We start from the raw sequence: 15,123 nt of genomic DNA, 5'->3' as shown, positions 1-15,123 counted from the left end.
TCACTGAATATAGTTCCCTGTGTTATCCATTAGGACCTTGTTGTTTATCTGTTTTATTCTATATGTAATAGTTTGCATCTACTAGCTCCACTCCCAGTCCATCCCCCATGACCCTCCTTCCCTGTTGGCAGCTACAGGTCTGTTCTCTATGTCTGTTTCAGCTTCATCAGTTCAGTTCAGTTCAGTTCAGTTGCTCAGTCATGTCCGACTCTTTGCGACCCCATGAATTGCAGCACGCCAGGCCTCGCTGTCCATCACCAATTCCCAGAGTTCACTCAAACTCATGTCCATCGAGTCAGTGATGCCATCCAGCCATCTCATCCTCTGTCGTCCCCTTCTCCTCCTGCCCCCAATCGCTCCCAGCATCAGAGTCTTTTCCAATGAGTCAACTCTTTGTATGAGGTGGCCAAAGTACTGGAGTTTCAGCTTTAGCATCATTCCTTCCAAAGAACACCCAGGGCTGATCTCCTTTAGAATGGACTGGTTCAGCTTCATAGATACCTTCAATTGTGTCATATTTTATATTGCTCATATATGTGATATCATATAGCATTTGTCTTTCTCTCCCTGACATACTTCACTTAGTATGAGAATCTCTAGTTGCATCCCTGTTGCTGCAAATGGCATTTTTCATTCTCTTCTATGCTTGAGTAATATTCCATTGTATATATGTACCACTTCTTCTCTATCAATTCATTTGTCGATGGACACTTAGGTTGCTTCCATGTCTTGGATATTGTAAATAGAGCTGCTATGAACATAGGAGTGCATATATCTTTTAGAATTAAGAGTTTTCTTCTGGATATATGCCCAGAAGTGGGATTGTTTTGGCTATTGTGAATGCCTGAATCTTGACAACAATCTTCACATGCTAAAGAAACATAATAAACTAGAAATTGAGTGCTTCCCTTCAAGAACATGTTCCCGCCCCAGCAGAGTATCAGTAGTCAATTATCTCCATTTTTTCGTGCTCATTATTTCAGGAGATTCCATTTGATGAGAGAGCTGCACATACAAGAGACTTGCGGGAAGCATGGACCTTAGTGAAAAATGGCCTTTGGAGGAAGGAACCTGGCTGTCTCACGCTGGAGTTCATCATTTTGCCAACACCAGAGGGGGTATGGCTGCTTTTGCTGTCCCAGATACACGCGGTCCTCTTCAACTCATGCACCCACTGGGTCAACCCAGCGGTACACACTACATGCCCAGCGCTATCTGCCTTTTCAAAACCAGCTGGGTGGAGAGGCGAAGGCATGGACTTTGGAGTCAGACAGACCCAGGTTCAGATATGGAATTTTCTCTTTATACTCTATGGGGCCTTAAGAAAATCTATTGTTTCCTCAGCCTTAACATGAGAGTAAGAATGCCTACTTGGAGGTTTGCGATGAGCACCATTAAGTAATGTAAGCTGTCATTGAATGAGACCTTACCCTAGCTGAGTGGGAAGCCGGTCACATAACTTTGAGCACCTAACATCCAGGCACTATTTTCTTGCCTGTCTCCCGTCTCCTCCCCTCTCATCTCCTCTCCACAGCCCTGCAAAGATTAAGACTGGGGATAATGCAACCGGTATAACTGGCATAGATTGGCTCTCCTTCATTCTGTGTCCACATCCTAGCATCTGATTAATACAACTCAGAGTTAAGTTCGGGATGTTGTTACTGTCCTGGCATGGAGCATACAGGTGTCAAAACCATACCCCTGACGCAGGGAAGTGGTCCTCTGTCAGGCCCAAGGTCTGCCCCATTGCCCATCTAATGGGGATCCACTTTGGTAGGAGCTAATCTATGGATGAGAAAACAGAGGCCACTGAAGTTAATGCATTCACAAGATATTTTTAAAAATGGTATGCCTCTCATTTGCTGTTATTTATTCATTCACTCAATTAATAATGAGCAGCTACTACATGCCAAGCACTGGGGATATAAGAAAGAGATTAAGATAGACACAGAGATCACCAGACTACATTCCCTACTGTACCCATCTCTAAAATGGGGTAACTTAGATAGCAATAAACACTTACTTAGTTTTTGCACTGCATCAGGGTACATTTTCCAACCAAGACAGCTGTACACAATGGGAGTTTCCCCAGAGGGAAGCTTTAGGTTCTGAGAGAAGGAACTTGGATGCAGTCCAGACAAAAACCAATCGCTGTTCACTCCTACGCCCTGTCACATTGCCACCTGAGCCACTTTTTAGAGGTTCTTAAGCCATGTCTCCTCACAGCCCAGGGCACAAAGTTGAACCTCCTCAGCTCCACACACAGCCTGCCTTTCCTGGTCTGACCTCTGCCTGCCTCTCTAGACTCATCTCCTGCAGCTCCTCACTAAACACGAAGCCCTTCCTCTTCACCGTGTCTACCTCCCCCTGGATCCTTGAGTGCCTCACGTCCTCACACACCTGTGAGCCTCTGCAAAGACTGTCATTAGTATATGCCTTCTACCTGGCCAGGTCCTGCTCATCTCTGAAGCGCCAGCTTCAGTCATCTCTTCTGGGACTCTTCACCCGTCCACCCCCATCCTAATCGGAATGAGCAGTCTATCTTCAGTATTGCCACAGAGCTTGCAGCTTTCCATGTCACCAAGTTTCTACATTGTATTGTCACTGTCTGCATCCTAGATGACCTGTGAGCCTCTCAGGGGCAGACATCTTGTTTTATTTGCTTTTGCATCCCTTTCACAAGCAGCCTGGCAAATATTTGATACGTATTTGGTGGCTGGCTGGCTGGGTGGCTTGATGAATGAATGGATGTATGAATGAATGATGGCTGAGACCAGGTCCTCTGCAGATTTCTGTGGTCACTGAGAACGTCTTTTGACTGTGGCAGCCCAATGCATTGCACAACTGCTTCTGGAATCACTCCACCTTGCTTTGGGCACACCTAGAGCATTTTTCTCAGTGACCCCAGGCTTGTTCATTAAAGCTGGATGGCATAGGAGAGAAGTAAGTAAGTATGGTTTGCCTGCATCATCCATCATAGAAGTTTAGAGCAGAAAGAAGCCTCAGGGGTCACTGTGACAAGGGAGTGGTTAGAAATTCTACTGTGAGCAGTTCCAAGCATTACCACACATCTCCTTGAGTTCACCACATCATATATCTACAGTCTTTGGAGATACATCTGGCTTGTAGGAAGGGGACCCAGCCCGGTGTCTAGATCTGCCTGATGGAGAGGCACTGCTCTTGGGTAGTGATGAGCATCTGGAGCTGATGGAAAAGCTTAGCTCAGATGGGCAGTAGATCCCTTGTTATCTGGCCCCAGTTCAGAAGTCGGTCTGTGATGTTGGAGGTGTCCAAGACAGACTTTGGCTGTGTTGTCCTGTGTGGGTGAAGCACCCTCTCAAGGAAGCAGTATGCTGAAATGTGAAAGTTCTTGTGAGCGGCTGGATCCGGGTGGTTCTCAGGCTGGATTAAGCAGGGCTTCCCTGGTAGCTCAGTTGGTAAAGAATCTGCCTGCACTGCAGGAGACCCGCGTTCTCTCCTTGGATTGGGAAGATCTCCTGGAGAAGGAAATGGCAATCCACTTAAGTACTCTTGCCTGGAAAGTCCTATGGATAGAGGAACCTGGTGGGCTATGGTCCATGGCATCTCAAGAGTTGGACATGACTTAACAACTAAACTACCACCACCTCCAGAGGCCTAGGTCAGGGTTCAGGGAAAGGATGCAGGTCCTAAGAGGACTAGGTCGGGTGGCAAAATGGAAATATGGTGAAATGTTGAAATGAGGTGAGGAAACTCACACTCAAAAACAAACAAACTTGCACAGTGGGAGACCCCTGTGCCAGACTTAAGTCAGAACTAGATGAATTACAAAAAAATATTTGTAATCCCTCATTAGATAGATACCTTACACCGGACGTGACACTACACCTTTCTTTAGTATAGATAAAGACCATCACTGTTCATTCTCACAACAACCTTATTCTCCTTTTATGAATGAAAAAAATTGAGCCTGAAGATGCTGGGAAACTTGCTCAAGGTCATAGGCAATGTGGGGATTTGAACGGAGGTCTGCCTGACACTTAGCCATGCCAACTTATTGCCTGACGATTCACCCTCCAAAACTAGCTACTCTGCCTTCTCAATTAAAGGCTCTGGGGGTCCAGTTACAGACTTTTTTTTTTTTTTTTTTTTTGCTGCTTATTTCGTTGTCACAGTAGAAAAGACAACTAGCTCTTAACAAGGCCAGAAAACCCACAGTGCTGTTGCAATGTGTGGGTTACCATCCAAGAGCCACCAATGGGCACCTCAGCTAATGCATTGCCAAGGCCTTGATCCACCTGCTTCGGACCATCTTCCCTCCACCCCTTACCCCACGTCCCCCCTCTCCCAACACTGGCTGGTCCCAGCTGCTCCATCTCAGAGGCTCACTGTGGGCTAATGGGGTTTACATTTCTAGCAAGCTACCAGGGAAAGTCCTGAAAGTGTGCAAGCCTTGAGATCTTATTCTTGGCTTCACGGAGTCCTTTGAGAACCGTGTTATCTGCCAGGGAGGCTCAGTCATCCTGGTGAGTCATGGGCCTGGAGGCAAGGCCAGTTCCAGGCAACATCTGGGCATCTCGGCTGCCATGAGGGTGGGTCAACCTCCTGGAAAGCTGGCTGGGAAGAGCCCAGGATGTCTGGGGGAGATACAGAATTTCTCCACGAAAGTCCCTCTTCCACTCCCAAAGCCTACACTCTTAAAATCCCCTCAAGGGCCTGGGCCAGTGGTTATGCAAATTTATTTTAAAGGCCTGGAACACATTTTCCAAATGAAATTAAATGCAGGGCCTAACACACAGAACAGAAGGGGGCCAGAGCCCTGGTTCTGACCACCACCGCAGGCTCCTCTGATTCGCCAGCTGCCCCATCAGACATGTGGGGATTTGGCGCAGGAGGGGAGGCGTCCTCAGACCTTCACAGTGAATCCATAAAACATGTCTTCCTGTTATACTTGCGTTCACTCAGCTGTTTGGGAACCCTGTTGTCATTCACTCCTCCCAGGGGACCCAACCTGCTTAAACTTATCATCAGGGAAGAGGCAGGAAGTGTGGGGAACATAACCTGGCAGCCGGAGCCAGGTGTGTCTAGAAATTTATTGGCGCTGTTTCCCCATTCTGGTTATAAAAACAGGAAGGGGTGGACTTCCCTCCTGCAGGAAGGAAGGACATTTTTCCAAGTGTGGTCTGGGTGCCAAGCACTGCTGGGGACATTATTTCATTTTGTTCATATCCTTACTGAAATCTCTTCAAGCAGTTATTATTACCCCCATTTTGCAGATGAGGAAACTGAGACTTGTGAAGACACAAATACGAAGTCCAGCTTGCACGGCAAACGACAGTAGAGCTCACAGTCACACTTAGGTCTTTGTTCTCCAGGGTTCTGCTCCATCCAGTTCACTTCCCCATCAGTTTCAAGGGGGCAGCACCACGTGTCTAGGAAGCTTGATCCTTTGAGTTTATTTCTTACCAAAAAAAACCAAAACAAAAAATTATTATTTGCTTACTTTTGCTGTGTTGGATCTTTGTTGTTGTGTGCAGGCTTTCTGTAGCGGCAGTGGGCAGGGAGTACTCTCCAGCAGCGGTCTGTGGTCGTCTCACTGCTGTGGCTTCTCTTGTTGCAGAGCACGGGCTCTAGGCACGTGGGCTCAGTAGCTGTGGCCACCAGCTTAGTCGCCCTGCAGCATGCGGCATATTCCTGGATGAGGGATCAAACCAAATGATTAATTCCAATAAGCACTGCTCTGACTTAGACAACCTGAAGGCAGCACTCCACGAAATGTATCCAGGAAGATTCTGCATGCTTTCTCTAGTTTGAGTGAGTGGGGCTACTTTCTAATGGCAGGGTGAGGGCTTTTCACTGTGGTGGCTTGGGTACATGGGCTTAGCTGTCCTGCAGCATGTGGAATCTTCCCAGATCAGGGATCGAACTCGTGTCTCCTGCATTGGCAGCTGGATTCCTAACCACTGGGCCACCAAGGAAGTCCTATTTCTTTTTTTAAAAAAATTATTTTATTTCATAAAATAAAATTGTGTATAGTTGAGCTTTGTGTCTGTTTCTCCTGCATACAGGGTGGTAAAAAGATTGATACAACATAATCTGTCATCCCTGGTCTCCTACTGACATTTGTTTTTGTTTTGTTTTTATTTTATTTTTTAACTTTACAATATTGTATTGGTTTGGCCATATATCAACAAGAATCTGCCACAGGTATACACGTTGACATTTGTTTTAACAAGTTGCATAAACGTCAGGTTTTTTTTTTTTTTTTACAGAGGAGATCATAGGCTAGGCAGGTATGGAGACTTGTCAAAGATTTAGTGGCAAAACTAAGGCAAGAACTCAGGCTTCTGCTTCCCCTTTCAGCACCTATATTGGTAAGGCCATAGTTTATTGGAAAAACCATTTTAATGTGAAAAAAAGAGAGGCTCTTGTGCACCAGGTAGAGTCTATTTGCAATGTCTGAAAGAAGTGATTCCCTCACAGGCCTCAGACCAAAATGGGAGATGAGGATGGTCTCTGCATGTCAGCAGAAACTCACATCCATTCTATGGACCTCTCTTATAATGGTTTAGTTATAGATTTCAGTGACACCAAATGTTTTTACTTTCGCCTTAACACAAGGTATTTTGTCTGATTTCACTCAATAGATGCAGCTGAATGCAAGCTGGAAGTATATGATTTTCCTCTGCAGGGACCTTTTTCTGTGTGTATTTTTGGAATGGTTTATTCTGAGTCATAGCCACATATACCTTCTAGTCGCTTCTTGGCTCAGCCAGAGTTCATTTCCTTTGATATGATGCTGAGTAAAGAGTCTTTTAAATCTTCACCTCTATTCCATAGTTGGTAACAGGGGGTGTTACCTGGGGGTGGGAGGTGGGCTGGATGTCTCCAAGTTCATACACTTCATAAAACACTTTGCTGTTGTTAGTAACATCTACTGCATTGGTATTTGAATTGTTCAGAGAACATACTTAGCATTTTTACCAAAATGAATCCTTGTCTTCCTGTCAGACTTAGTACCATATCATCTCTTGGCTTGCACTGTTTCTGTAAGAATAATGATTTTTCTTTTCAGGTGACATATAGTGACATATAGGTGGCACTAGTGGTTAAAAACAAAACAAAACAAAAAAAAAACCCGCCTACCCATGCAGGAGACGTGAGACATGGGTTTGATCCCTGGGTGGGGAAGAGTCCCTGGAGGAGGGCATGGCAACCCACTCCAGCATTCTTGCCTGGAGAATCCCATTGCCCAGAGGATTACAGTCCATAGGGTCGCAGAGTCAGACACGACTGAAGCGACTTAGCGCGCGCACACCCACAATTCTTCCATTAAGGCTATTTCTTTCTTCTGGACAGTATCAAACACTTAAAGCATTCTCTGAGGCTTGATTTTCATTTAAAGGGAACGAAGCCACTCTGTTTTCTTTCTGCCTTGCATCAAGGATTATTAAAAAAAAAAAAAAAAAGTGGGGTTGTGCTTAAAGAAAAGAATATTAAACCCTAGGAGAAGAGAGATGTCCTTTGGGCCATTTCAGCCCTGGAGCTAATGCTGAGACACCAATTAGATGAAAATTCTCTTTGATGAAACCCTATGGGTGGGCACATATGTGCCCCTGCTGTCCTCTGTCCGCTGTCCTAAGAGGATGCACACAGAGACAGGATAAGAGCAGAGAGTCAGACCGGCCCCGGGCAGCCACGACCTCTCTCTTGTCTCCTAAACCAGTCTCGCCCTCGCTCCCCAGAGTGGGGAGAGGAGGAGGGGCAAGCTTCGCATCTCCACTCCCTTCTGCCATTAACTAGCAGAGAGCCTCCAGGAGACAGAAGGCTACCTGCAGAGAACGTGAGCCAAGGGCAACACCAGGGAGAAGAGGGAGGCAGGGGGAAGGTATAGCTCTCTCCTCCTTGTCTTTCATGGTTGAAATCGGTGACCTCCCAGGGGTAGGGATCGGGAAGGCTGTGCACAGATCCTAGCCTGTGGCCACCATCCTAACTTACTACAGCATCCATGCAGATTTTTCTTGCAAAGGGAATTGATAGCATACCTTGGCCGAAAAATAACCTTTTCCCTATGTGACATTTTTTTTTCTCTTTTTAACTTTTTGTTTTTAAGTTTTTGGCAACATCACAGGGCACGTGGGATCTTAGTTCCCTGACCAGGGATCAAACCTGCATCCCCTGTATTGGAAGCGTGGCATCTTAACCACTGAACCACCAGGGAAGTCTCCCTAGGGTGGCATTTAGACCTCTCATCCATCTCTTGGGGGAAGAAGTCACCTCCTGTATGAGGCCGTCTCCTCCTTTTCTCCATTGACCAAGGGGCTGTATGAAAGCAGCCCATCTAGCCTGGCCCTCCCTGTGGCCTCTGCTCCAAGCAGCGCTGCAGCAAGGCAGGCCCTGGCCCCACCGCAGCAGAGGCCAGACAGGGGCTGATGGCATCCCCAGCCTCCTGGGGGCAGGGGCTGGTATGCAGCTGCCATCCTGCCCACCATGCAGGATATTAGTGATGGCTGCTTTGCTAGAAACACTTCCAAAAGCATTTTCCAGTGCTTTTAACTCTAGAAAAATGGACCAAAGAATTCCTTTGATTTTAGCATTATGTTTCATGTTGCCACGTGAGCACAGCTCCTGGGTGGACGGATGAGAGCTCTGCTTAGTGAGTTTCCAGGATAACTGAAGTAGAACCCTTTAAATACCTACATACTGTTCAAGATTTTACTGTTCTATACATAACAGTTGATAAGACTTTTTCCCAAAGATTTGTTTATACACTTTCTTGCCCTACTGAGAAAATAGTCATACCGCAGTTTATAAACTGAGAAAATAGTCATACCTCAGTTTATGATTGGGGTTGGACCAAGATCTCATTTAGAAATGCACTGTCTTTCATTCAGAAGCCATCATAGGATACCTAACTTGTTTCAATAATTCATAAACATGTTTGAATGTGCCTAAAAAGCAATCTCGAGCACGCAAGAATCTGTGGATGTTATTTGAGTTTGTGGATGGAAACTGAGAAAGGAGGACTTCCATTTGCAGTTTATACCCATGGGGACTAAATGTCTTTTTCTTTCCCCTTGAATATATATTATTTGCTTATATAATAAAATTAATTTAAAACATTTAAAGTTTGATGTATTATATAAAATTATTAATATTAATGAATAATATATTATTAACTTTATATATACGAAGAAATATTAAAGCTAGGGATTGGGTTCCCAGGTTAGCTCCCAAAAATCTGCTCAAATCATGCAGCAGGTAATAGTAAGAGTGAAGATGAGCCATCAGCCCCTTGTTGTACTATGTTTCTATGGAAAACCTGAGTCCCAGAAATAATTCACCCTGAGCCCCAGAAATATTTCCTTCTTGCTGCTTTCTCTCCACATGTCCCACTTTCTAATAAATGCTGCCCTAGAAATAAGATCAGAGATTGCTTCCCTGTCTTTAGAGGCCATAGCAGCAGGAAGCCCACTCTCCTTCTGTGGTGGTTGAGTTGCTAAGTTGTGTCTGACTCTTGAGACCCCATGGTCTGTAGCCCGCCAGGATCCTCTGTCCATGGTGTTTCCTAGGCAAGAATACTGGAGTGGGTTGCCAATTTCTTCTCCAGGGGATACTCCTGACCCAGGAATCGAAGCTGGGTCTCCTGCCTTGCAGGCAGATTCTTTACCGACTGAACTACAAGGGAAGCCCCTCTAGGAGAGTCAAAAAAAGGGCCTGCAGCATGCCCAAGCCTTCTGTGTGGGAGAGAAAGGAACATTTCCTCCTCAGCGTCCACAGTGCCCAGCACTGTGCTTGGTCTGTTTCACACTTAACCTGCTCAGCTTTTCCCAGCAATACGGTATTAAGTATTATCGTCAGGAAACTGAAGCTCTGGGAGATCTAGTAACAACCCTATGATTTCTCCCCTAATAATTTGACAGAACTGAGATTCCAACCTATAATATTGTGTACTCTCTTTTATAACTTCCCAGCAGAACAATTTCTTTTTATATTGGAGTATGATTGCTTTGGGCTTCCCTTGTGGCTCAGCTGGTAAAGAATCCACCTGCAATGTGGGAGATCTGGGTTTGATCCCCGAATTGGGAAGATTCCCTGGAAAAGGGAATGGCTATGACTCCAGTTTTCTGGCCTGGACAATTCCATGGAATCTATAGTCCATGGGGTTGCAAAGAGTCAGACACAACTGAGAGACTTGCACCTTCACTTCACATAATTGCTTTACCACATTGTGTTAGTTTCTGCTGTACAACAAAGTGACTCAGCTATTATGTATACATATATCCCTCCCTCTTGAGCCTCTTCCCTCCATCCCACCCCTCTAGGTCATCACAGAGCACCGATCTGAGCTCGCTGTGCTATACAGCAGCTTCCCACTAGCTGTCTATTTACACATGATAGTGTATATGTCAATGCTATTCTCCCAGTCTGCCCCATCCTCCCCTTCCCCCGCTATGTTCACGTGATTGTGCTTGACATCTGCATCTTTATTTCTGTCCTGTAAATAGAATAGTACCTGTCATGTGGAGTAAAGTAAGTCAGAAAATCAAATATTGTATATGAACGCATATATATGAATCTAGAAAAATGGTACTGATTAACTTATTTGCAGAACCATTTCTTTATAAGAGGTCTATAAGCATCCAGTTTGAGATATTGCCTAAGGTTAGGAAGGTCTTCTGAACCTATTGGAAGGTGAGCAACATGAGGACAGGAACCCGTTCTGACCACTATTGTATCTGCCTTGCCTCACAGATGCATTGCCTACCATCCTGAAAGAATGGTGTGTATGCTTAGTTGCTCAGTTGTATCTGACTCTTTGAACCCCACAGACGATAGCCTGCCAGGCTCCTCTGTCCATGGGAATTCTCCAGGCAAGAATACTGGAATGGGTTGCCATTCCCTTCACCGGGGGATCTTCCTGACCCAGGGATGGAATCAAGGTCTCCTGCACTGCAGGCAGATTCTTTACCATTTGAACCACCAGAGAAGCATGGTACTTCCCCATAAGTATTGTTTGACTAACAGGAAATGTTATTGTTTTCTCTGCTTTGCTTTCTAAGATAGAAAATTGGAATCATATATTTTAGAAAAATTGTCAACAACAAATATTAAAACAAGAAAAATATTTTTTCATTAACTTTCCGCTGATTAGGAAATTTAAATAACTGAAGGGCTGTAAGAAAATTCTTAGCTTATGAGTCATCCATTTTTAGGGAACAAATTGAAAGGGAGTCCATTGTGAGTTAGAACAATCTGGCAGGCTCCAGAACCTAATCACCTGGTAGAATATTTGTAATGCTCTTTCTATGGGGAATGCCTGATCCTAATTCCACATAACTAACTTTCAAGGAAACTCTTAGAAAGCAAACTAAGAGGTGGGACCATGTACATTGCTTTTAAATGGAAGCATAATCTGTGGTTAGTGATTCCTTTCAGTAACTTGAAGTCATGAAAGAAGAGAAAAGAGCCTCATTTTCCTCAGCTGTGAAAGAGCATACCATCTAATAATAACTAACATGTACTTGATTTTCACAGTGTGACAGTCTTTATTTTACAGGCTCTAAATGCTGTAGGTTATTGCATTCTTGCTACAACCTTATGAGTTAGGTATAATTATTATCTCCATTTTTATAGAAAACTAAGGTTAGCAGAAATTAAACTACTAGTTAATAGTGAATCTGGTATTAGAGCCAAGGTCTGGTTGACCCCTAACCAGACCTTGGCACTCATACCAAAGCCCTCTGTAGACTGTCTCTCTTGGAATGCAAAGGCTAGTTGCCTCCTGATCCGATGGGGAATTGGAAGCGATGGGGGAGACTGGTGGGCTGCCGTCTATGGGGTCGCACGGAGTCTGACATGACTGAAGCGACTTAGCGGCAGCAGCAGTCCTGCAAACAGGCCATCTGAGCTCACCTCCTCATGGCATCAGGGAGTCAAAGACTCCTACTCAGATCAAGAACTGACCGTTGGAATTTTGCAGTGCCAAGGTCAGTCTTGACCTTGACAAGAGCTACTCTGGAAGAGTGATGAGCTATAAGCCTGTTTGCCTTTAAGATTAAAGGAAGATGGTGGAAACAATGAGTATAAACAATTCTTTGATGAATTTTGTGGTAAACTGTCACTGAAACTTGAGATCAGTAATTAGAAGACAGAAGTAGAATTGGAAAAGATTTTTTAAAGATAGAAACATAACAGCACATTTGTATACTGATGGGAATGATCCAGAACAGAGGAGAACATCAACTTAGAGAAGAGATGGGGGAGAAATCCATGTGAGAGGGCACGGAGGATCTGATACACAACAGAGGAGTTGGCCTCAGCTGGAAAATGGATGGTTCATCCATAGTAACTAGAGAGCAGGAGAGTAAGTAAACCAGGCAAACAGACTGATTGCTGGGCTGCACTAATGTCCACTTGAGGCTAGTGGTCACACACTGAAAATAAGACCAGTCAGCATGATGCTGTGCTTCTCTGATCATGTTTCACTGGGTGCCAGCAGAGAGAAGATGAAGAAATAGATTTTATCAGGGGTATGGTTTTCCCAAAGACTTAGTAGACAGAGAGAGAGGTGGATTTGAAGGGGTATATAAGAGAAATGATAATAGTAAACCTGGAAACTAGGGTGGTTAAAAGAGAAAGGAATGTCAAGAGGGAGAGTAACACAGAAAAGATCACAGGATCAGCAAATTACAGGAGCGGTTGGGGTCAAGGAGACATTGGGTGAGGCTAACAGGAAGAATAAGCTGGAAAGCTTGGAAGGCTGGGTGGTGGTGATAGGAAAGTGGAATGCTTGGTGTTGAGATTACAGATGGTGTTACTAGAAGGGCAGGAAGCTGGGATAGCTGGAGGTGCAGGAAGGGAGAGGATGTTGAAGAGCTGAGAGACCAGAGTACGAGAAGAATCCACTGGTAGATTTGGAAATAAAAATTATCATGGGAACGGTATTGGGAAAAGTGACAGTGATCCAGATGCCAACACCTTCAAGAAATGAGGTAGAATAACACAGAGGTCTGTAGACGGCTGCAGTGAGTAAGGGTTGTGGACAACATGCTCTGTTATTTTCAAGGAGAGCCAGGTTTCCAACAGAGTGAGGAGTTGAAAGAAAGTTTTACAAACCATGAATGAAAGTGAAAGTGAAAGTCGCTCAGTCGTGTCCAGCTCTTTGGGATCCAGTTCATGGAATTCTCCAGGCCAGAATACTTGAGTGGGTAGCCATTCCCTTCTCCAGGGGATCTTCCCAACCCAGGAATCGAACCCAGGTCTCCCACATTGCAGGTGGATTCTTCACCAGCTGAGCTACAAGGGAAGTCAAGAATACTGGGATGGGTAGCCTATCCCTTCTCCAGGGGATCTTCCTAACACAGGAATCGAACCGGGGTCTCCTGCATTGCAGGTGGATTCTTTATCAACTGAGCCATCAGGGGAAGCCCATGAATTCCTGAAAGCAAATGGAGGTTTTCAGGAGATGGGAGGGGATGTCTTGATATGTGCAAAAATTCACCCAAGCACATTCCCATCTTGGATTTCAGAGCTCAGATTGTCAGGAGTGGGGAAAACAGAAGAGGATAGAGAGATAGGCTGGGCAGTTCAAGATGGTTGCTTTGGGGTGTTCCTTGGCCTAGTGGTTAGGATTCGGGGCTTTCACTGCTGTGGCCCTGGTTCAGTCCTTGGTCAGGGAACTGAGATATCCTTCAAGCCACTCTCAGGGCAGCCAACAGAAAAGGAAGAAGAAGAACGGTTACCCTGGTGCGGAAGGAGGACAGTCTCAGCTTGGTCCCAGGCCATTCCTCCATGGGCACTCGGGCCAGGGCGCCTTCTTTCTGTCCTCCACGGTAAATTGTAGACTGACAGTAGAACATTCAGAGATGACTGAGGTTTACAGAATGAGAGCACCTCAGCACAGGTCCACGGGCCCTCGGGCTGCTGCAGCTGGCGATCTGATCAGTCTGAGACTATAGAAGGTCCGGATGTTGCCCAGACTGTTAACTCTCCAACTATCAGTGTCCAAGGCCGGGGATGGAGAAGAGACAGCCATTTTCTATGTCTGCGCCTTCCTTCCTCTGCCTCCTCCCAGCATCTCTAGAGCATTTTCCCATAGCTCAGGGCCCTCCTGAGTGAAGCATCAGTCAGTCCTGGTAGAAACACATAATGCATCTGTACAAGTTACTGACCTAGGCAGGGAGACTCCCGCAAGCTGACATCAATTTCTTTAGGACCTACAACTCAAATTTTCAGACCCAAACTTTTGTTTCTACATTCTGTACGTGAAACTGCGCAACTCTTTTAATATTAGAAGGAATATGGCTCTGCTCTCTCCTGACACGTGTGTGTGCGCGCGCGCACACACACACACACACACACAGAGTATCACAACGATGCGCAGTCGTACATAAGTTACTTAACTTCTGAGCCTCAGTTTCCCTACCTGTGAAATGAAGGCATATTATCTTCTCTGCTAGTCTCTTAAGAGGAAGAAATATTGCTTGGAGTGAAGTCAGAATTCAGGTTCAAAGGAGAGGGTTGAGGGTGTTGGAAACCCTTCCTTGCTGCAGGGAATATTCAAGCTCTGAAACTCCTGCTTTTTCCCAGGAGAAGCAAAGCAAAAAAAAAAAAACGATTTCCCAAGCATCGATCGGAACAGGACAGACATAATACAAAAATGCAGAAATCGTTTTTACAACTGGTTACGCGCTCGTTTGTCATAAATGGTCAGAGAGAGTGGGGATGGGGAAGATGCCCTCCCACCAGGAGTCGGGAGGCAGCGCGCGCGCCACTGCAGAGCGTGAAGGCCGCGGTCGCCTAGCAACGGGTAGCGGGGATGCGCACGGGCGCTCCTTCGGGTGGGCGCAGGGAGCTAGCCGCCGCTGCCGTTGCGCGCTCTCGGGCCTCCGGGACCCGCTAGGAAACTTTGGGGCTCCTGGGCGCCGGGGCGTCGACACTAGACCCGGGGGACGCCGCGATGCGCCCCGCGGGCTGAGGGTAGAGGGGGAGGTCGCTGCCTGGCACGCCGGGCCGGGGGATCCATGGGCTCCAACCTACGGAAAGTTGGCGCGCACCTGCCTGCGCCCAGAAGACGCTTGGTTCCTGGGCCGAAATGCTCCCCGCCAAGTTTCTTTAACGATTTCTTACCCCCAGTGGATC

At 45.9% G+C, this 15,123-nt stretch overlaps 1 protein-coding gene and 1 long non-coding RNA gene across 5 annotated transcripts in view; one reads left to right on the top strand and one right to left on the bottom strand.

Moving 5' to 3' along the window:
* The window catches only part of AMOTL1 (angiomotin like 1), a 198,308-nt gene that overhangs the window by 30,424 nt on the left and 152,761 nt on the right, over nt 1-15,123 (top strand). Inside the window, exon 2 of one of the 4 annotated variants that reach the window (XM_019974851.2) lies at nt 984-1,118. The exons of the other annotated variants lie outside the window; for them this stretch is intronic. Within the exon in view, the coding sequence (XP_019830410.2) occupies nt 1,034-1,118 (85 nt within the window). The 5' untranslated portion in view covers nt 984-1,033. The remainder of the gene's footprint in view (nt 1-983; nt 1,119-15,123) is intronic. 4 annotated transcript variants of the gene reach the window in all.
* On the bottom strand, nt 38-14,784 carry LOC139187278 (uncharacterized). The gene is made up of 3 exons (XR_011570814.1): nt 14,408-14,784; nt 5,483-5,673; nt 38-3,497 (listed from the first exon to the last, which is right to left on the bottom strand). It is a non-coding gene; the product is annotated as an uncharacterized lncRNA (long non-coding RNA).

The sequence above is a fragment of the Bos indicus genome, chromosome 15, assembly GCF_029378745.1.
Source record: "Bos indicus isolate NIAB-ARS_2022 breed Sahiwal x Tharparkar chromosome 15, NIAB-ARS_B.indTharparkar_mat_pri_1.0, whole genome shotgun sequence".
Lineage (NCBI taxonomy): Eukaryota > Metazoa > Chordata > Mammalia > Artiodactyla > Bovidae > Bos > Bos indicus.
Note: the sequence above shows the minus strand (reverse complement) of the source record. Positions and strands in the feature narration are given on the sequence as shown.